The sequence below is a fragment of the Colias philodice genome, chromosome 15 (genome assembly GCF_061535455.1).
Source record: "Colias philodice isolate Cphi_HAF_F1 chromosome 15, ilColPhil1 Martin Lab GWU primary, whole genome shotgun sequence".
NCBI classification, from domain to species: domain Eukaryota; kingdom Metazoa; phylum Arthropoda; class Insecta; order Lepidoptera; family Pieridae; genus Colias; species Colias philodice.
Window position 1 is genome coordinate 8170409 of NC_143100.1, and position 23750 is coordinate 8194158.

The 23750-nt window shown below is 33.3% G+C and overlaps 2 protein-coding genes across 4 annotated transcripts; one reads left to right on the forward strand and one right to left on the reverse strand.

Annotated features, from left to right (window-relative positions):
* The first annotated feature begins 64 nt into the window (after positions 1–64).
* On the forward strand, positions 65–1731 carry mRpL28 (mitochondrial ribosomal protein L28). The gene is made up of 5 exons (XM_089704227.1): positions 65–203; positions 332–599; positions 806–1125; positions 1237–1412; positions 1573–1731. Exons 1-5 carry the CDS (start codon positions 183–185, stop codon positions 1628–1630), a joined length of 843 nt encoding a protein of 280 aa, XP_089560353.1. The 5' UTR covers positions 65–182; the 3' UTR covers positions 1631–1731.
* Positions 1732–5689: 3958 nt separating this feature from the next.
* LOC149482392 (putative phosphorylase b kinase regulatory subunit alpha) lies at positions 5690–23663 on the reverse strand. Of its 3 annotated transcripts, none has more exons than XM_089704212.1 (17): positions 23163–23663; positions 21939–22924; positions 21054–21267; positions 20843–20952; positions 20511–20658; positions 19387–19551; positions 18981–19142; positions 18393–18525; positions 18116–18198; positions 17755–17931; positions 17239–17495; positions 16219–16347; positions 15904–16042; positions 14335–14439; positions 13872–13987; positions 12612–12869; positions 5690–7326 (listed from the first exon to the last, which is right to left on the reverse strand). In XM_089704212.1, exons 1-17 carry the CDS (start codon positions 23419–23421, stop codon positions 7114–7116), a joined length of 3654 nt encoding a protein of 1217 aa, XP_089560338.1. In that variant the 5' UTR covers positions 23422–23663; the 3' UTR covers positions 5690–7113. The 3 variants fall into 3 exon arrangements, with proteins under 3 accessions (XP_089560338.1, XP_089560339.1, XP_089560337.1); XM_089704213.1 differs by lacking the exon at positions 20511–20658 and adding an exon at positions 20075–20222 and having other exon boundaries at positions 14335–14436; positions 23163–23662; XM_089704211.1 differs by lacking the exon at positions 20511–20658 and adding an exon at positions 20075–20222 and having other exon boundaries at positions 23163–23662.
* Between the last annotated feature and the right edge of the window lie 87 nt (positions 23664–23750).

The window sequence follows — 23750 nt, forward strand, 5'->3', positions numbered from 1 at the left end:
TGTTCACACCATTGTTCATCTACTTCTTCGTTTGGTAATTATCTATGTAATCTGTGTAGGAATAATCAAATTTTTGACATTTGACAAGCTGTCAGGATTTTTTATAGCTAAAAATTTGGGGTTTGCAAGTTGGGTTATTTGCAAATTATTATTGTTACATGACACTTTTTCCACATAAATAAATGGCCACTTCCCGTATTCAGGTAATAATAAATAGTGTTTTCATTAGATAAACAAAAATATTGCATCATCTATCAATATTGTTGACATTGTGAACGTGTGACCTTATCATTGCAACAATATATTTTCTTTTACTACGCAACTTTTACAGGCGACAGCGCGTCAGTTGTCCAAGACATATAAAAGAAGGAGTAGATTTGATATAGGCATTGCGTCTGAGCTACCTGCTGCTTACAAGAAATTTTGGCATGAATGGAAAGTGCTTAAACCTGCAGCTGTGCACTTTATTCCTCAAGATAGCAAGTGGAAGAGAGACGAATTGACTGGTGAAACGTTACCTGTACAAAATGTACCTATCCCCTTGAAATATCCTCCAGAAATACACGAAGGGATATGGGGAGGAGAGGCTATAATCAAAGGTAAATCTTTGCAGTACCGTAAGTCCTTCACTCAAAACTTTAAATATTCTAATCAGAATGAACACTCAATTATTACTATTATTTCTACAATGGCAGCTTACCCTATATTTAGTGTTTCATTTTATTAAATAACTTAAATACTTTATATATAATGAGGTATAGGTATTTGATAATAAAAAGAAATGATTGATTGCATTCTCTTTCAGGTTTCCAGAAGCGCGATTTAAAGAAACGCAGAGTACCCCATTACTGGGTGCCCGTTCTTAAAAGAACTGTAGTCAAATCAGAAGTGTTAAATACCCATCTTTCAGTGACCGTCACTGATCGGACAATTAAGCTTATCAATGACCACTATGGCTTTGACCACTACTTGCTCAAAACACCAGCTTGCGACCTTGTTTCAATGTTAGCCCTGAAACTGAAAAAACAAATCCTAATTGAATTAATGAATGGATGTCCACGACATGCACATGATCCAGCTAAGCAAAAGGAAATTTATGAGGAATATAAAACATATTTATCCTCTGTAAGAAATTTTCAAATTATTTATTGAATCATATTTTAAGACTGAATGAAAGATGTTACTAACTTTATAAATATGTATTCTGAATTATATTAAATATTTTTTGTTTTTCAGTACACCCCCGAAGAAGTAGAGTGGTATGGTTTGACTTGGTATGAAGCCCTCAGTAAAGTAGCAAAAATGAAGGAAGCAAATAAACCTGTTCCTTTGAAAAGTGTGTATAGAAAGAATTTAGTTGAAAAACTGAAAGCAGCAGGCATTGAAGCAAAACCTTCCGCTGATGAAATATCGTAAGACAATTTTTAATTTCATATCAGAGAGTTGTATTACATTTCTCTCTTTTTTTTTATTTATATTATTGACAATCCAATTTCCTTGCATATACAAATGTATCAAAAGAATGTTTAATTATTAAACAATTTTTAATAATTAATTTCATAAACTTTTCAGGTCCACTACTTCATGGTTGTCGAAAATGAATCCGTTTGGAAAGAAAGATGAAGCTTAGTGAATTGTTTTAGTGAATATGTAGAAATAAAACTATTAAATTGTTGCGTTGTAGAAAACTGTAATATTGAAAATAAATAGATATTATACTGCCAAAACTAACTTTCTTTTTGTTTTTACCACCATCATTCTCATGGGACAAGACTAGTCCATAATAAGTAAATATAATCGAAAAATTGGATTATCTCATTACATGTTCATACCTCTGAACACATGTTTGCTTTAATTAAGTTATACTAGCTTGATTGGTCTTACCCAGGTAAAAATAATGTGCTTATTGGATTGATCTCTCCCTATATCTATCTCCATACCAAATGTTATATAGATCAGATGTTTTATATTGTAGAAGATTTATAAGCATGCATCTATAGAGTATTGAGATCAAAATATTATAAATTTATTAGCTCATATACATATATGAATCATAGACACGTAGACAAGAAAAAAGATGTGATATTCAGGAAAAGGACAGGAAGATTTAAATAAATAAAAACCGATTGTAACCATAAAAATCTTTAATTTTTTTTTCAGGAATTCTACAGTAATTGGAAATATGTTACTACATAATAAATATCATTAAATCTTTGAATACTGCAACAAAATAATAAAAATGAAATTATAATTTAATTGATACAAAATTTTATAAAAATAACAATATGCTCTTCTCTTTTTTTGTATGGTTTTGATATGAAAATTATTTATAAAACATACATAATTTTAATCATTTCGTTACTGCTATTGTTATGCGATAATGGCATTCTCATTTATTGTATTCAATTTCCAGCATAAAAAACGGTATATTATTATTGTCATTTAAAATATGATAATACAATAAAATTGAATCTTATTTTAATATAAAAATGAGTAAACAAATCAAATTTGTATACAACTTACTAGAAGGAGGTATCTAAACAAAAGCTTAAAATATAATCAATCTACAGATCTAAGAAACTGAATCGAATACAAATCGAAACAACAGATTATACAGGGTGTAATCGTTAAGTGTGAGCAGGCGATTATTCCGTAACTATTGCAGATATTTAAAAATTAAAACTGATATTGAAAGTACTATACCGTGGGATATGGGAGCGTTTCATGTAACATTTTTGGATATTTTTCGTTTTATTTTTTAAATTTTAATTGTCATTTTACTCATTAGCTACTTTCTTTACTTTCAATATCAGTTTAATTTTTTTGATAAGTATCAGTACAGAATAATCGTTTACACCCGTCATATATGTAGGTAAGTTACTATTCTACAAAAAAACTATACATAATAGTAGAAAAAAGTCGTCACTAGTATCCTTCAACATTCCGTTACACATAAAAGATTAATACATAAGAGGTTGATTCATAATGAAGGACCATACTATAGTTTTTATTTAGGAACTTTTTGAATTGCAATCAATTAGACATAGTACATTGACAATCTACTATGTAGATACTGGGCTAGAGAAATGTTCTTAGGAATTCTTATTTATAGAAAATTTAAGTAGAAGACACTGAACGAAGAATTATACTAAAACAAATCTACTAATTCTGATATTATTATTCCTAGTAATACCCAATATCATATAACAACTAACACATCCCAATGTTTTGAAAAATTTTATAAGTATAAAGTTGTTTGTTGTGATAGAAACAATGTGAGAAATTATTCGTCGTATGAATGAAAGGTAGACTCTTTAATTGCGGAACGCTGATTAGAATACACTGCGCGGCAACCGTCCCGTGCGTCACATAAATTTTGTCGTTACCATGACAACAAGCACGCGCAAATGATTTGTCCCGCGGCATGCAGTCCGCCAGCAGTGCGGCAACAGCGCGCGCGGTTTGTATGAGAACTTTACAATTAGCCAGGGACGTAATGGTGCAGTCCAGCAGCGTATCCGGCGGCATGCGGACCACCAGCAGCGCGGCAGCCGCGCGTGCATCGTACGTCATCAGGACTACACAACCAGAGGCGGCTCGCCCTAAGGAGCGCTGGTGCAGTGAACTCCCATAAATAATTATAATAAAATCATACTCCTTAATTTAATTATTAACATTAATTATTACTATTTAAAATCAATCGTAATCTTTAAAACTACTGTTAATACCAATGAATATATCCATCATTCCATCATCCCATACACCTGTATAATACCTACTGTATTAATGTAACGCGCGAAGCGGTGCGCTCACGATTGCGCTCCAATGAAAAAAGATTTAGTACATTTCCTAATACGAAATCCAATAGGAGTGAAAGAGAGGGTTTTGCCAAAGCCCTGCGCGTGAAACAAAAGATTTTCTATGGAAAAGTAGCAAAATTCGGAGCGGCGCACCCGCAAACGTTGCCGGTTCGTTTTTACCGCCCGGCAGGACAGCGATAGCGCGCGCGGCGCGGCGCGACGTTGCCAGTTACAGTGCGACACAAAAGAGATGAAAATAAATGAGGGCGCCACCGTCGCTCATATAGCAACACTGATACTGCGACGCAAGCGATCTTGATACTATAGAATAAAAATCTATATAATATAATCTAAAATAAATACCGCGATTTAAACCGTTATAATTGTTTCATTGTAGCAATAGTGTAAATTTAAGACAAAAATACATTAGTATTTTAATTGACCTACCTAGGTCAAATTTTACTTAAATGTATTTGGAATTAGTTATTTTATAAAAATCGGTCAAGTGTTTAGACTGCAGAGGCGCACATAGAATCAAACATACAAACAAACAAGCATACATGCAGCTCAAACACATTACCCTCTATCTGGGTCTGTCGGGTAGAAAAAAAACAAGGCGATTTGAAAACTACATATTTTTTTTTTGTAGATAAATTTTGTACATTAATATAATTCATCAAAATCTAAATATTCTACTCCTTCAAAGGACTGATCATCACTCTGTTTCGAAGTACTGGCAAGAGGGTACGGGGCATCTTCAGTATCATCATTTGGTTCTTCAGCACTATAATAGCTATCTGAGTCATCTTCACTGCTCTCATCACCAACGTGAATAATAAATTTCTCTACGTCTTCGTACAGGGTTTTGCCCCTATTGTAATAATTTGCCGTAGCTGAGCCAATAATTTGCCAATTGTTGGCACTTCCTTTTTAACGGTGTAATAAAAATGAATTTTTTGGCGTATTGCACAGACGTCAAAGTCATCTAAAGTTTTTGATGGTCTACCTCTCCTATGTTTGGCTGGCGTTGAAAATTTGCCTTCATTTCTACTCCCTTCCTCTACTATCCTGCGTACTGTGCTTTCAGAAACCCCTATAACAAACGAATTAAGATGAATAAAATCAAATAGTACATTTAACATATATTTTTATAGTAGCTTAAAACTAAAACTTCCTTTATTTTATTATTTTTTTTTTAATGTAGGAGGCCAGCGTCCATGCGCTACTCTAGTAAGTAGTTAGTAAACTAAATCTAAAATATGATTTTTTTTCTTATGGTTTGATTGATTAATAGATAGCTGTATGAAAAAAGTTATCACTATACTATGTAGTAAAATCTAAACTAGGTACTTTATTTGAGGCTGGTTGGATTGGATATAACTTCTTGACTCAAATTGTGCTGGTCGCACTATAAAAACTCGTTTTTGTTTACATACAAATAACCTCAAATTAAATTGCGAAAACGTAATATTCGCCATACATACATACATTAAACACTCGTCACTAATGGCATATTCTATTTTACGTAGTACTGAGCAAAAATAAATGGAATCTCACCGGTATATTCTGCTGTACGTTTGTAAACGTTTTCCAAATCAGTCAATAACTTTCCAGCTTGAAATTCGGACAAACACCGAATAAAAACTTTATACACGACATCACGGACACCGCTACGTTTAACCTTTTTCATGCTGTCTCCTTTTTTATTTAAATTTCTTGTTCTAAATAACAATTTTATCTCAATAATTCTCCACTTCATGAAAAAAACAACAAATTTTTATTCAACTTGACAGCTACATTGGCAATTCAGAGTTGCCAGGTAATGAAAAACGAATTAGTTCCAAAATAATTAATTTCATCTCTTTTATGTCGTACTATACCACTTCTATTAATATAAACAAACACTCGAGTCAACTTCAATGCTCGCGCGCGATTCATGCAATTTTCTAATTAAAATTATAAAATACGTGTTGAAATAGCCTGTAGTTATCAGTATTACTTGTGAGTGTTAAAATGAACAATAATTATAATGTGGCGTTCATTAAAAAGTGTGTTAAAACGTTACAAATTCGGCTTGAATGTAAAGCTAATAAGAAGCTACTTACGCAAAAATGTACGACAAAAACGAAAACATATACGCGTGTGTTTAAATCTGAACAATATGTGAAAACACCGTGGTTGTGTGGTTGTGATGAAAGCAACAAACTATTTTGTTTTCCGTGTCTTTTATTTAAAGCGGGCGCGGCCGGCGGAGGTGAGAGTGCTTGGACTGAAACGGGCGTTGACGACTTAGCTCATCTTTCAATCAAGATGAAAAAACATTCACAATCTCGGTACCATTTGTTGAATGAACTGCAATTGGCGTCTATCGGACGACAAGACATTCGTAAAGCACTAGATTCCGCGTAGGTACCGAAAGTCAATACGCGAGTTCAATGACCGTGTCGATGAAAACAGACATATTTTACGAAGGTTAATAGATTGTGTCGTATTTTGTGGTGCATTTCAAATTGCTTTATGGGGGCATGATGAGTCTTCGGAATCCCTGAATCCCGGAATCTATATATATATTTTTTTTTAATAAATTGTACTGATTTACACCATGTATTTTCAGTGTTTTATTTCAAGTGAACACCCATAAAATTTTGTCACGAGCCGCCTCTGTACACAACTAGTATGCTCGATTCTGCCAGTTACCTAGTGGTGTGCGCGATTTACGATCAGTGCGGCAACAGCGCGCGTGGACAGCATTACTTGTCAGCTATTGTTAAAATGTCATACAAATAATTATTGTACTTCATGGGCAGGCCCCGCCCACTTAGTGATTTCTACACAGAATTATTCAATGATGGGTCGATAGATTATAATAATCGATAGAAATACTCTGTATAATGTATCCGATACAGAAAAACTCTTCTATTATGTTATATAATTTAAACATAAAGACAACCAAATTGTATGATAGAAACCAATAAATAATAAAATTTTAGTTTAGTTTAGTTTTAACATAAAATACATAGATATGTGGTCTTATTATCATATATCTTATAAGTACGTTTACGTTGTAATTATTATTTACGTACCTAATTCGATTTATGGTAATATTTTGAATTTATAATTGAAATGGTATCACAATCGATAATTTTTTGGACATCACTTCTGGTATCACCCGTCGAGCTGTCAAAAAGCAATTCTTATAGTGGACAGACTATAGTATGCTCAATTCTGCCAGTTACCTAGTGGTGTGCGCGATTTACGATCAGTGCGGCAACAGCGCGCGTGGACTGCATTACTTGTTAGCTAGCTGACATCATTACGTGATGGTGCACTCGAGCGGCGTGTCGGGCGGCATGCGGTCGGCCAGCAGCGCGGCGACGGCCCGCGCGAGGTACGTCATGGTGCCGTAGCTGCCGCTGGGCGCGCTGTCGTACAGCAGCTGGCACACGCCGGCCGCGCCGCCGCACACCTGCGCGCCGCCGAACGCAGCCTTCGCGCAGCACAGCGTCGCGTCGCCGTTGCAACGCATCTGTACGGATGCACATATTATTTTTTTTAGCTATTGCATAGCTTCTATCGCGGGCCTTGAGCGCGGGGACCGAATCCAGAAATTTAGTAACGAAAAACCTCACGCTCCTCACTCCGACGGGCGCGGAGGTGTGGCTTGAAGGCTTAGCATGCAATAGCTTTACCGCGGCAGTCCCCGAGTGCCACACGTCTTTTTTTTAATGAAGGATTTGTTTGTAACATTTGTCGGTGTTGAAAATAATATTATTTGATTTGCCAACAGATGTACATCATATATGTAATAATATATATTACTAGCTGTGCCCGCGACTTCGTCCGCGTGGAATAGTGACTGTATAGTAGTTACTACTTAATTTTTGAAGTGAAAACTTCTTTAGCGGCGTTGAGCACTTTTTCTGTAATGGGTATAAAATCTTAAACTCGCGTCAGGACACGTGACCTGATCGAAAAAGCGTAAGACGAATACCATTCCAAAATATCAAACATGCTCAACGTTAATAATCAAGTATTCACTTCTGCCGGCACTCCCGGAGTGCAACCCGTCTTTTTTATTGAATTGAAAGGAAAAACACGTACTACCATAAATAATACAAAGAACTGTTAGTAAAATTTATTACTAAACTGAGCTAAAAAATAAAAAATAAATACCTAATTAATTTTCTACGTAAAATTTATTTTTAGGTACCAGAGGGGAAGGGAGCAAATTTATTTTTCTTCCTTCCTTATATGGATGTTTTTGATAATAAATCGTGAAGCAACTGAGCGCCGAGACAAACGTCAAAACGCAAAGGAATAGAATCCGCTATCGATACTAATTGACATAAGCGTATGATGTTTTGCTAAGGATTTGTTCACCCTACCAACGACGACGACGACCACGAACAAAATTTTCATCCAGTCGCAATTTAACAAAATAGTGCTAAACACAATTAGAATAAAATATTAAAATTTCCTGTCGTTCTGGTGCTTGGAATTTTTTTTTTGAGATCAATGAATGAAAAAATAGATTTTTCGTAGAAACGGTAGCTCCTAGAAAATCGAAAAAAATCTATTTTTTATTAATTGACCTCAAAATTTTTTTCTTCCGAGTACCAGTATGACGCGTCTTTCCAAACTATACATAGCCAGAACGCAACCATAGGAAACTGCTCGTGTATATATTGTAATGCTGTTTTTAAGTCTATGATTACAATATATACACGCATTTTGCGTACTAATCGCGTAAGTATACTTTGTAACGCGGATGCTTGCGTCTTCGTTCCAAACTATACACGATCAGTATGCAAATATACTACACCACTTACACTTGAACGAAATAATAAATATACAGGTAATCATAGATTTGTACAGCTATCTATCTACTTTTATTCTCCTTGATTATTATTGATACTGTAAAATATGGAATAAAAATATTATTATGTAAGCTTAGGCAAATAAATCGGTAACAGATAAGGGGTAACAGAATACAGATAATGTGGGTTAGGTTAGGTTCGTGTTTTTTTTTAACTACACAAAAATAGAAGCCCAGCGGGGCTCCGTCGCCTCGCAATCGTCTTCTTCTGGACTTATTAGATTTTTTCTTTTAGCACTATTGTCAATTGTAAGTAAGTCCTGTAGTATAGTCGGGAACAAAGACGCAAGCATCCACGATACAAACTATACACGATCAGTACGCAACATTCGTGTATGCATTGTAATAATAGATTTAAAAACAGCAATACAATAATATAAACGCGAGCAATGGAAAAACGCCGCGCTTACTCCGAAACATACACGATTAGTCCGTATGCGCACTGGCGCTGTATGTTTTGGAACGCTATTCTTACTTATTTCACTACAAAGTATACGCGAGTATTTGCGTACTGCTGTTGTATAGATTGGAAGAACTTTGTAAAAAAGTTATTTCCAAACTATATGTGATTAGTTTCACACCGTTGCGTACTGGCCTTGTATAGTTTGGAAATACGCCAGTATGACGGGAAATTTTAATATTTTATTTTGAACGAATTTGGTCTGGATGAGAATTTTGGTCGTTGTCGTCGTCGTAATTTTGGTAGTGTGACCGAACCATTACTAAATGTGATGAGCTTATGTCAATAATAATTAGCGATAGCAGTTTCTATTCCTTAGCGTTTATTCTAATCTCTGCCGTCTCGGCCTGCAGATCTTTCCTGTCTCACGAATGTAGTAACTAAACCGTTTAGACCGTGCAATAAAAATTAATAAATACCATTTTAAATATTTATAAAAATAAAAAAACAAAGTCGTCGGAGCTGCCATACCATCATTATCATATCATAATATATTATATTTTTTTTATAATGGTACTTAATTTTAAAGATCGTCGGGAAGTTTGTAAAATTATTATTTATTCCTTTACATTCGTTGCGTTGGTTTTTTTTTTTTAATTTTTAAATTTTTAACTTCGGTTTCTTATTTTCAAGTTAGCGAGACCTACCTCCATTTTACATTCCTACATCATATTGATATCTATAAGTTTGTTGCTCCTTGACATGTAATGGACCACAGTGACAAAAGAAGTGGTATCTTTAGGAAAAAAAATTGCCAAGGGCCAGGCCTATGTGGCTTTGAGTAGAGTTCAAAATTTCCAGTGTGTGGCTATCCTCTCGCTCCCATATCCCCCTCTTCTTTAATAGACTTTCAACCCATTCCCTTTCCACCCCTAGTAAATGGGATAACCGATTTTGATGTAAACCATATTATCTAATTGTACCTATATGTACACGTCATTGCCTGTCGTTTGATGCTCCATTTGGTTTATTTATCTAACCACTGTCACCCTTAAAGTGCCCTATATGTAATAAACGGATGAACCGATTTCGATAAAACATTATTAATTGTAATTCACACGTTGCTCTTTCATATTTTGATATATCTACCGCTTGAGTATATTATTTGACAACATTCCATTATTGTTCATTCCCACTTTTACCGCTGTAATCTAATAGAAGCTGTAATGGATAAACCGAATTGGATAAAAATATAACTAATATTTTTTCCCACATTCCCACTTTTACCCCTATAAAGGTATAATAAATGGATGAACCAATTTTGATACACTTTATCTAAGAACCAGCGTCGGAAAATATGCTGCCTAACATCAAAACCGCATCTAATTCGGATTACACACACAAACACACACACACATAGCGGTCAAACACTTATCACCCATCTTTTTGCGTCGGGGGTTAAAAATATAATACGACATAATTAAAGGACATTTTATGTAGAAAATTTACCTAGAAGTAAGCATAATTCTAATTTGACCCCTCCCCCTACTACCTCAGCTTAAGTTAAATTTTTAACTACAGTTTTGGGTTTGGGATCGATTTAATAATTTAACCCCTGCTAATTTTTTTTACATATTTTCATTGTACAGACATCACTTTTCTAGAATTTTATTATATGTATTGATGATTGATGATTGATGATTGACCACGCGCAAGGTTACTAATTTCCACTACATCCTCACGCAAATCGTCAATTTTTATTAACATTGAATCTGTTAATAAAAAAAAATCAAAAGATAACTGTACCTTATTTTATTAAAAAGCTACTAACAAATAAAGTTTTATCAAGAACTAAAGTGACCTTCTTTGGGCGTTTAATATAGTCTTGTAAAAGTTATACCTACATAAAAATAAAATTTCATCATTTTCTTATTTTGTCATACTTAACTTTAACTAATTAAAAACATGACTCTAACTTTACTATAATTATAATTATAAAGAATAAATACAAAAGCTACAACTTACCTTTTGTGGGATCGCAAGAAGGCGAAAATTTAAAAAAAAGCCGAAGATTTATAACAATGTAACGAATGAACACAATCACTGTTATCTACTATTGTTTGACATCAAATAATAAACATCTACCCTCACTTATAAAAAATTAGTACATATATTCACATGAAATATAAGCGCACCTGAAATGGACTCTGGGAAGATATGAATTATTTATTTAACTTTAAAAAAAACAACCTCACCAACATCATAATATTTAAATTATGAATTTCCAAGAAGCGTTAATTATTATGTAAATTGATTTGATTTTAATGAAATCTCATAGATGGCGCTGTTTTAAATTTGTCTTTATACTACTAAGATTCATTATACTGTTTCTCTGCCAAAATTACTTAAATGACGTAGTTTTTATAGTGTAAAGGTAGACAATAGCATGGCTTACTCAAAAACAACATTTAAACATGAGTCTTTAGATTGTACGCTATCGTAGTACAGAGAATACGTAAGAAGAATAAAGGTTCACAGCTCCTCCCCCGCAGGTGATAGCTTGATAATATGTAGCCTATAGCCTGACCCGACCTGTTAGTAATATTCATGCAAAATTTGAAGTCAATCTATGCAGTACTCTTCGAGATTAGCCCGGTCAAACATACAGACAAACAGACAAACAGACAAACCGACAAACAGACAAACAGACAAAAATTCTAAAAACTATGTTTTTGGCTTCTATATCGATTATAGATCATGGATTATGTATTCTTTTAAAAAAATATTCAATGTACAGTTTTGACTTTCCTACGATTTTATTATATGTATAGATGTGACATAATTAGCATACATAGCAAGATGTAGATCCAATTACAGGCAAATACAACATACATTTTTGACTTGTTTCAAATTATAATAATTATATTACATGAAAATAGAGCTGTCATTGAATACATAATATACATGTGTAAGCAATGAAAATTAGCTTCACGAAATTTGTTCAACGCCTTTTCTAAGACGGTTAAAAAATTTATGTTTTTCCATACTAAAATTATTTATTGCCTCTGAACTCGCATTACTCTACGCTACGCATCTTGCGCGCGTAGGCAAAATATCGGCACGTGTTGCGGGGCGACGCGGCGGCGGTGATGCACAAAATATAGAGCAATAAATAACCGAAACCCTCTATAGCAAATATTTTTTTGTTTTATTTTTTCTGGGTTATTTTTCTGAAATTGTAAAAAATCGTTTAACAAGTGATGTTGGGATTGATGTAGCGAAGCTGCCTGCGAGGGGTAATGCGCTAATTTTCATTACCCTGTATATTGGTATCAGGCGAAAAGCTAGAAGAGCTTTCCACCCGCTATAATTTAAAAGAAAAAGAGCATTTAAACCATTAAATAGTACCTAGTATTGAGGTGGCTAAAATTATTGAATACTGAAAATAATTCGATTACATTATAATAATACGGAATGCAATACATGATGGCATGTACTCCTAATTTTATTCATAAATATATCACAGTATACAAACCTGATCTTCCAAAAATATCTGATTGGCCTTGTGCACCAAATGTTCTACCGTGATCATTCCACCAAGGTTATTTATTGTCTTATACTCTACCAATAGAGTAAGAACCATAAGAGCTTCAACAACCAATTGCCTATACTCGGGTTGTGGGATAGAATTCAGAACTGTTTCAACTGCCAGTGCGAATTTCAACTCTCCGGACGTCATCTCTTGGGTCAGATTCGGTTGCAGAATTTTGCCCTGGATTACTAGGCCTTGACACTGTAACAATTATAATGCTTATTGAAATAGATATTATACTGAACACAAAATTCTCGATGACTATGATGAAATTGAAGATTTGAAAGATTTTTTTTTACTAAGGGTGTCTTCCGATATGTACTGCGACCACTGTAAGGTGTGACGTCAATTCAGTATACTGTGAAGCGGTTCCTTTATAGCCAGTTATACTGGTTACGATTTAAAACGGAACGCAATCCAGTATACTGTCAGCCGCATTTTTTGACGCAGCATTCAAATGAGTGTATTAAAGTTTTCTAGAACATAAAAATAAACTGTTTTGGAGTACTGTCCAATTAAAAATGTTTTAATTAATATTAATTGTAAATTGAATTTATAATATAATAAAAGTAAGTACTTTTTCATAAAAAAGAATAAAAAAGAACTTTCAGCTCGTATTGAACATTTTCAACACAGTCTAATAAAGTTAATTATTGCAATTCTTCCATTGTTTTATTTATTAATCCAAACTAATTACAGAACTTTAAAATTTTCTGATTATACTGTAGCTTTGTTTATAAGACGTTAGGCATTCGAGTGGTTTTGACTGATCATATTACTTGCTCTGTGGACTGATCACGTGATCAAAGTACTGCGAGTACCTTACCTCGAAAACGCCAGTGCTCACAGTAGAATATGGCGGCGCTTAATGACGTCATAAATTTCCCTAGGGTACTGCGGCAGTATACTGGCAGTCCATAACGGAACGAATTTTTCTACAGTGATAGCACTGTGCAGTGGTTGCAGTGCATATCGGAAGACACCCTAAGTATGAAGCGATTTCGCACATAGAAGTTAAAAATGTCACATTTTGGCTCAGTGAAGCTCAGTTTTCAGTCGAATTACTTTCAATACATTGAAACGTATCTTTAATACATGTGAATTTTTAACCGACTTCAAAAAAAGGAGGAGGTTCATCAATAAATTTTAATTTAATAAGCTATGTACACATCAATATTTTTTTACACATAAATCTAAACCAACCTTTTCCAAAACTCCCCAAACCCTTGGATAGAAGTCCCTTGGCACGCGATTGAGAGCTCCGTCCAAACGGCGACGTCTCAACCATTGGCCTTGACGATCTGGCTCCACTGTTGGGGCTGCAAATTAAATGTATATTACGAAGTTATAAATAAGTTGTTTCAATATTTTTGATATTCAGATTGGTAACAGAAACAGGGATGATAGTAGAAATTCAAGAATCGTGTTTTTATCGGGCTTTTATCGTTATTATCAAAATTTTGGAATTGAAAATATATAGAGAATCAATTTTAGATTTTATGCATGTTTTTTTATTTAAAGATATCGAAGACATTGAGAATAAAACTTCATATGTGTATCATTCGAAAAAAGAGCTCAAATTTTAAAGACATTTCAAAACTATGAAAGTCCTAACTAACATAAACTAAGATTTTAATTACAAGATAATATAATATGAACGACTTACTTTCTTCAATACCACCCTGAATGTTCTGTCCTTCGAGCACTATTTGTGACTTCTTTCCATAACGATTCGACTTATTGCTCACTATGGAAAAGTTGCCGCGTCCTGCTAAAAAAGTATTGATTATAAATTATTGGAACATTGTATAATATAATTGATGTTAAACACATTTTCAATGTTTCAGAGAAAGACGTATTTTTTTCATCTGTAGGTATATTATAGGTATCTGTAGGTATTATAGGTATTATAGGCATCTGTAGGTATAATATGTATATTATTTCTTTAATGACTCCTTGTCCTTTGTCTTTTATTATTTTATATGGATATGTATTCATATGTATGTAAATGTATATATATATATATAGGTATATATTTTTTTACTTATGTTATGTTTATTTTTGTTTACGTATGTGTTTATTTTATAGTGTTTAGTTTATTTATAATCTTTATTTAATAGTATTTTGTTATCTTTGTATAACATTATTATTTATTTATCTTTGCGTATACTTTCTACCTACCTACCTCCTATTTCTAGTTTATTATTTATCCTTTCTATCAGTTGGTTGCCTGGAAGAGATCACTCTTAAGTGATAAGGCCGCCTTCTGTGCTGTTTTTCTCTTAGAATAAGTTTTGTTTGTATTTTATGTATTTTGGCAGCACAATAAAGAGTATAAATAAAATAAATAAATATATTACGTGAATTGAAGCTCATAATGATTGCGAGTCGTATAAGAATAACAAAAGGTTTCAAATAAAATTGCACACATTAAAATTGAATCGGGACAGTTAGGCATATGCAGCATAAGGCAATTCATATTAAGAACGTGAATCTCATTATAATTCTTGAAAAAAAAAAAATTGTTTTTCGGTATGGCAATATAATATAATATAACAATTAATTACCACGCTTTTGAATGATAATTCACGATAAAATATAAGCACTGGAATGAGGTTTTTCGTTACAAAACACACCACAAGTGTCGTGTTAAAACATTGTCCTCATTTTAAACGAAACATAAGCAACTTTGCATTTATATAATTGCGTTAGTTAGTACAGAGGTTATAATATATGGAGGGACCAAACAATTTCATAATACATAACAATTTTAAGTTAGCATAATACATAACAATTTTAAGCACAAGTACATATTAAAATTATTTAAAAAAATATAATTGGGACAATCATAAGGTTACGACAATTTAACTCGCCTTCCCGTTTGATTTTTTCCTTTATACCAAACAGAGAATTTGCTGCAAAGGAAACTTTGAGTTACAAATGGTGATAGAAATGCTATATTTACTGACTACTGAAAAACTTTTGTTACAAGTTTACATATAGCCCTAATCGGCTTTATGTTTACCGCAGTAATTTTAAAACTTAATGTTCTACGAAGGAAATTCTACTAGAAATGACTAAAATAGATTTAAATGAGAAAAATGAAAAGTTAACTTTTCAACTTTTCTCATTTAAATCTATTGAAGAAGTCTGTTGAAGAAATTTAAAATAAGTTTGAAAATTACATGATCTGCAAATTTCCAATTGATTGATAACAGGATAGGTTAAAACTCACCACTATTGATAGCAAACTCTTTTCCACTGAGAATGTGGTATAAAAGATTCTTCATTTCAAACGGTGACAAGTTGAGCAGATGTTCGGACGCCTCCTCACCATCGCAAGAAAGCGTTCGAGAAAGTTCTGTTGCCATTACCTATCATTTTATAAAAATGTGAAAATATTGAAAAGGAAAAAAAAATCATATATTATGTAGTGGAATCTGTTAGTGCAATCTGGAATTCGATTTTTGTACTAAAACAACGATTAAATAATAAAAAGAAAAACATTGAAAAAAAAGAATGATTTATTCTCATATTTTCGTTTATTTACCTGAATAATAAGTCCGACACGAAGACGCAACATTTCCAAGAAAAGTTGTGGTTCCGTGCGTATAAACATTGCCAAGTATACGAGTAGCTCTTGCGTTAACATAGCCGTACTTTCATCATCACCATACGCCTTAAAATATAATAAATATATTAACTGTACTTATCTAAACATACCAACGCTGACGATCGCGATGCGTACAAATATTTGAACAATAAAATCTAAGTTTCGTTAATGTCCCTAGATTCTCCAAGCACTGAGTGGATGTATCCATTAATGTACTGTATAGTTATATTTAATTATTATAATAATTTTTATTTATAATATGTTAACGGTACAAATAAATGTATTTTCTTTCTCTCAAATTTCAATACAATATCACATATGACTTAGAACAGTTCAACATGACAATAGACGCGTGTGCGACGTTGCCGCTCCGGTAGAAAGTCTCGGTTTGAGTAGATGCGGCAATGCGTATCCGGGCAGGTGCACACGTAACCTTCTGGTCGACGTTATGTTTTGAGGCAGTACTAATTCCAGTGTGTGAAAGTGATGGCACTAGAAGACATTTATAGCTCTGTATTTACCCACACTGGAATTAGTAACGCTTTAAAAAGTCACGGTTATCCCCCTGGTCTGGCAGGTTTCTTACGGCAGTGACAGACGTGCGAGCGATGGCGGGCTTCGAGTAAAATTTCAAACATGTTGGATCGTCAACGAACTTACTCGACGGTTTTTAAGTACGCGTACTTGGGGTGACACACGAGCGAAAAAGGTCGTCGAGCCACAAGTTCGCGTACTTACTCGTACGTCTGTCAGGGGTGTTACAGTTTCATACATTACTTAGTTTACACTTTTTGAAAAAATTAAATTAAAAAAACAAGTTATTAACTGTATAACTATACCTTTTTACTTCCATTCTGACGAAATGACTGCATGTAACATATTGAAAAAGTTTAAAATTTAAACACTATAAGATGACCATCAAGACATTGAATAATAACAATTACAAGAAGCACTCACACAATGAATCAGCTGCCTCAACTCGTTCTCCGGTAAAGGCGCGGTTATAGTGTACTCATTGTTAGGCGGCATTCCCACTGTGATCTGTTTCTGTCTCACTAGCAAGTCTGTTACGGCCTTAGCCAAGTCTTCTACCCTCTTGCCCAACATACCAGCAGAATGACGAACGAGTCCCCAAAGCTTTTGGGAACATGCCTTTTCATACAGCACTTTGAGCAGATCTTTTACTATTACTGGCTTGCCATTTTCCAACATTCCTGAAGGGTAAAATAAAATAAAGATTATTATTAATTATTATTCTGATTACTTTGACTGAGATATGTATGACAATTAGGACCTAGTCATTGTCCAGTACCAAAAACTCAAAAGGCGAAAAATTTTCCTACACTGTAGCTTCACTTTGTACATAAAGTCATCCAAAATATGATAATTAATTATGGTGTTTAATCTTTATCAATTTTTCTTTTATTTATTCAATTGAACAATTGAAAATTATATAATAATAAAAATAAATACCCGTATTAAACTCCAGTCCATGTGTATCGACCAGATACTGCAATATATCTCCCTGTTCATCTAAACTCTCAGTTTCACGCAGCATACCGATCAGTTCATCCGTTTCTTGTTCTGCGTACACTAAGCTCTGACTTTCAGATATCGTACGATTGCGCACAATTACACTCTTGTTCATAACTGTGGGAAGATAATAATTAAATAATGAAAAAATCACCAAAATCCTTAGGTACCCAGACGAAAGTTCTTAGGTAACAAACAAACAAGAATACAGTAGAATTTAGGAGCTCTTTTTTGAAGTCGGTTGAAACTTCAATAAAAAAAATATACAATTTTATACCTAAATATAAAACATATTGAATACCTTCTTCTTTTGGAGGCGATGGTGATTTTTCCTTGGTAATTTCGATTGTAGGTGTTACTCCTAAGTTTGTAGTAGACGTCCCCCTTAAACAATAACATTCAAGAATTGAGTAAATTAATTGTAATTGAATTAATATGAGCAAATATGATAAAAGTATAATTTTATCTAATGTTCTATTCTCTTGCATGTGCTAATTAAATATGCTAAAACGTATCAGTTAAAGGTCTAATTTCTCATTTACTAATTAAAAACCAATTACGAGTTTAAATACACTTACTTAGTAAATGATTTCCTCTTAGCATCCTCAGGTGAAGGACTACGCCCATACACTGGGTCCACTTCTAACCACGACGGTTTCCTCTCCAATACGCCGTGCGGTCCGTTCTCCCCTTCCATTCCTAATGTTTCCGCTATAAATAATCAATTATTATTGCAAGTTTAAAATCAATCTAATTGATTTTAAAACTCTAGCCTTTTTAATGAGTAAACTCCAACCATTTTATGACGAGCATAGTCACGCGCATCACAATTATTGACGGTGTATATTCAAAAAACATATAAAACATTTATTATTTTATGTACTTTACTATTAAGTGATTAAAACATTTCAAATGGAATATAGTTTTTAATTGAAAATTATATAAATAGGAAATACATCATTAAAAAAACATATTATTTATATTTTTTTAACAGCAACACAAGAAAATATATTTATAATTAAAACACAAAAAAATAAAATCGTCACAGACAGACAAACAGCTAAATTAGTAAACTAGATTAGTCTGAAACTTGGATAGACATCAACATGAATTAATTTAAAATAACATAACATATAAATAAAAAATAACATAACAGATTAACTCACAATCGACATTAATCGATCGCGTTTTCTTTATAGCTCCGCGCACGGACATGCGGCGACGCAACGAACGTCCGCGAGCCGCAGGCCGCGATAGCAGATTGAACTTAGTACTGAAAGACTTCAGAAGATGTTCTTCTAGGTAGCTCTGCACTTGGGGGTTTAATTCTGAAAAGTGCACGTTTAATTCGATAAGTTTTTAAATATTGCATTATTTATAAGACTGTGTATTTAGTACACGCATAGTCACTTATATGCGTGTAATGTCAAAGTGACAGATTTCTAGCAGGATGAACAAATGTAAAAATCTGCTTAACAGGTGGAACACGCACACACAAAATATTATATGAAAACAAATGTACTATAAACCCATCATTAAAATGTAATATTTGATATTTTTTGTTACACTTACTATCAGGATATCCATCTTCTTGGCTCCCAAGGAAACTCAGATTTGTTATAGCCGAAGTACTCAAGAAATCACCGAGATTACCCAATGTCACTCTTGTTCCGTTTATATAACCAGACTTCAACTTTTTCATTGTTGTAATCATGGCCATTGGTATTTTTCCATGATCTAAAAATTGCATTTGCGTACAGTAGTTGAATATTGACACACAAAATATTCAAGCAAAAGCAAAAAAAACATATTGACAACAGTGGTGTTTAAGCAACTAAATATACATATAAGTATAAAGCATTATTAATATACATACAAATTTAGTAACAAAAATATGTGATGATGATTTTATTTATTACTAGCGGTCCGCCCCGGCTTCGCCCGTGGTACATATTTACGTTTTCTCTACATAAAAACCATCCTCGTACTTCAAGGAATATAATAAAAAAAGAATTATCGAAATCGGTTCAGCCGTTCTCGAGTTATGCGCTTACCAACACATTTTGCGATTCATTTTTATATATAAGATTTAAGGATTGTTACATGCATAATAGTTTGTTCTCCATATAATTATTTCTCCATTAAATGTGCATATTGATATAAAAAATTGACTTTAACCCATGCAAATATATTCCCATAACTGCAGATGATAGAAGATGCATAAAGTCATCCAAAATATGGTGTAAAAGGGGATATGTACCTAATAAATATTGTGTAGCTAATAACGTGATTGTCGGCCTTCCTAACATTTGTTTCCAACTCATGCCAAGGAAAGCGACGTTCGCCGTAAACGTGCTGGCGAGCAAATCCGGGTCACGAGTCATGTAGTACTCCTCGTAGTCAAAATTCTAAGGCACATTCATGCACAATTGTTATGGCGAAATACAAAAACCATTATATAATATTAATTTTAATTACAACCTTCAACTAAAAATCCAAAATCCTTTTTGTTAAAATAAAACAATGTTTGATGATGACTGAAAACCATTCTGGATATGCAACATTGAATAAAATGTTGAATAGCTCATTATATTATATTAATTGCGTTTTATATAAATGCACGGGATAATCTTTTTTAGCACAGAGGACAAGGGATACTCCGCAAGCGAATATAGCAAAATATAAAAATAAAATACCTAAATTCATTTCATTCAAAGCTAAAACAATAAGTGGTTTTCCCAGAAGGTTTTGCCAAGAGGACTTCAAGAAATAAATCTCGGATTTGAGCATGTCTACCATCAACTCGTAATCAGAAGCAATGTAGAAACGCTTCATATCAGAAAACTAATAAAATAGACAAAAAATAAATAACCTTTAAAGCAGTACATAAACTATAAAAAGTGTAATAAAAAATTTATTTCTACAATAAATGCGCTATAAAGGAACGTGTAATAATTTTTAAATAAATTATAACAAAAAAATAATGTAATTTAAAAAAATGCATTCAATAAAACCCAATCCATCTTACCTGTGGTGTAAAAGCAAAAATTCTATCATTCAATGAATAAAGCTTGCTTGTGCTTAGAATACCGACGTCACGCGATTTTCTGCCTGAGAGACCTAATTTTTTATTTCTACCTGCAATTAAAAAAAAAATTGTTTATTTTTTTTTCTAAATTATTTTTATTATTGATCTTATGGATTTTATGTTTCTTCGTAAGATATGATGTATGATTTACCTAAATAAGTATAAAGATGGCTCAGAACCCTGGCTGGCTGCACTTCAATAGGTGCAACTTCATTAATTGTTTGCACATGTAGGTCATATTCCAAAAGTTTATCCCTAATCTCATTATCCTCTGCTAAAATTACAATTTGTACTACAACATCAGGTTTCTTCTCTGAACACAATCTTCTGTTTAGCGGATCTAATTCTCCAACTGCCAAAAATCCCTGAAATAATTTAAATATTGTATATAATCTACATGTTTACATTGAGATAATAATTAATATGGAGTCGACACCGCCTACATCACTTATGTTCCACTCAACATACGTCATGTGACGTATGTTGAGCGGTTTTTTTTAATGGTTTTAAAGTGAAACGCATCAAATATGCCTTCGTGTGTGTTACGATATTGCACAAATAATACAAATAATACGGAAAAGTGCAAAGGAATAACTTTCATCGTTAAGTACCTAACTAGATAATCATTTTTAAAACTTAGTTAGAGCAAAAAAATGGCGCACAGATTTTGTTCGTGGTGTCTCCTCCATACGTAGTAATATTATCTCAATGCATGTTTATGATATTTTTTTGATTACAACTGTAAACTGTTTTTGAAAACAAATTTCTGTAGTCTGCACTTATTTCTATTTTCAAGATTTCATAGTTATCTTAATGTATACCTTCCATATCAATTTTAAGTAATTTTCATGTGTGGAAATATACATACATATTATATTAGTGTATATAAATCAAAATGATTTGAAATTACATACAAACAAAAGCGATTGAAATAAAAATTATCACACAATGTCCTTTAATATAATTAAATATTATGAACTAAAAATAAGAAATAATAGCAGGATTGATTTAAAAAAACATAACACATAATACTTACTTCTTGTAGCAGTTTTCCCAGGATATAAAGAGATTGAGCCCAAATAAATGGGCATCTACCCAATGGGATCCTCTCTTGACTGCCAGGCTCACTTTGTTCTAAGTGTGCTTTATCTGCAGGCACAGAATACAATTCAGGCACCAACTTCATACCATCATCCTTCCTAATCATTATCATTTCCAACTTCTGCATGTATTCTGATACATTATTCTTGTCTCCTTGAAAACAGTAGTCCAGTATAAGATAGCAAAAAAATAAAGGCCATTCACATTCAATGTTTTCAAACATTCTCAATTCCCATGGTTCATAGTAAAGCCTGTTTGGGTCTTCTCTTGGTGTTTTGTGCCCATCTCTCAAGAATCTTTTGCAACCAAACTTTCCTTGCAATTTATTTACTATTGTTTCTCTAGTCTTAATTATCAAGTTGGGATCATCAACTGCAAATGCTGGGTAGCTTATAATGGATAGCAGGCCAGAATCTAACTCTTTGCTATTTGACTCCCTCGGTAACATGGATTGTAGCACAGCTTGACATTTTTGTGCTTCATCAGCTAAAACATGAATAACACTTGAAGGACCTCCCCGAGCGCCAAACAGATCTAATTCATTCATGGCTTCTAATGCTGCTTTAGCCATGCCAATTGAACTTGCATTCAGTTCAGGTAATCCATGATTAGTTTTGTCACCTCTCTCCCAAATACCATAATCAGGAGTACAATAAGCTGATTCAATGTAGAATACTAAGTTTTGGATAAAGGCTACTTCATCCAAAGAGAAAACTATCTGTAAACCAGAAGCTGTCATTTGTGCAAGAACTAGTAGGTACAAAGAAATGGCATCAATTTGTAAATGTCCCCATTCAGTATCGGTGACAACAGTGCGGCCTGTTATGGATGAATACTTTGCATGCAGGGAATCATGAGGATTTTGAGTGCTTTTAAATTTCTCAACTTTTTCCTTTTGCTGCATCATGGCCATCAGGAGACCTAAAATGATATTGTATTTTTAAAAACTGTATAAGAAAGTGGTTGAAAAATGAATAAGTACATAAAAAAAGTTGCTTCCTGTTGTCTGTTGGTGTACCTATTGCTATGTATGTTTAGATAGATAGTGTAATTAATTGTAGTAGTATATTTAGTACTGTATTTGTTCAGTTGCAGACAAAACGGGCGAAGCCGTCGGCGGAAAGCTAGTTCAAAATATAAGTAGAATGAAAAATCTCACCTCGCATAAGTTTAACACAACTTTGCTCCAATTCATATGTTTTAGCGCGATCTTCATCTTGATCGGCAATTTTCTTGAATGCCATTGAGAGCCCCCATACCGCCAAAATACAGTATAAATTATCTCTAATCCAAGCATGATCGTTTTGTGGGCTAGCAGGGAATAACCCAGTAACGGGTTGTTGATGATCAAGAATGAGCTTATGGACAATCCGTTGGTAGTAATCCAGGCGGACGCCCGAATTACTCCGGGTCCTCATCTTTTTGTACAGCTTCGACGTCTTATTTTTATTTTTAGCTACTGTTAGATTTTACATTTTATAAAGAGACACATGATCGAACTTCAAGACCATACACGACAAATTATATGTGGTTATTGATTAGAGTATCCAGTCGTCGAAATTAAATGAATTACCTACCACAAAAATGATCCTTTTCAATTATTTTACAATATTTTGATGTGAGATTATGATTAGTATGTCATTGATATGTCATTTGAAAGTCAATAAAATCATACAGAAAAAAAATTGCTACATTCCCAATACTTATCAAAGATTGACCGCTCAAATTTAATTTTATAAATTAGTTA

Bases quoted from the DNA above. Each gene is read 5' to 3' on its own strand.
- mRpL28 (XM_089704227.1), top strand. From the start codon at position 183: ATGGCCACTTCCCGTATTCAG. The intron at 1,126-1,236 runs GTAAGAAATTTT...TTTGTTTTTCAG, and splicing joins ATAAAACATATTTATCCTCT to TACACCCCCGAAGAAGTAGA. The intron at 1,413-1,572 runs GTAAGACAATTT...TAAACTTTTCAG, and splicing joins CCTTCCGCTGATGAAATATC to GTCCACTACTTCATGGTTGT.
- LOC149482392 (XM_089704212.1), bottom strand. From the start codon at position 23,421: ATGAGGACCCGGAGTAATTCGGGCGTCCGCCTGGATTACTACCAACGG. The intron at 18,526-18,980 runs GTGAGTTAATCT...GATTATTTATAG, and splicing joins GCGATCGATTAATGTCGATT to CGGAAACATTAGGAATGGAA. The intron at 17,932-18,115 runs GTATTCAATATG...ATCTTCCCACAG, and splicing joins ATCGCCTCCAAAAGAAGAAG to TTATGAACAAGAGTGTAATT.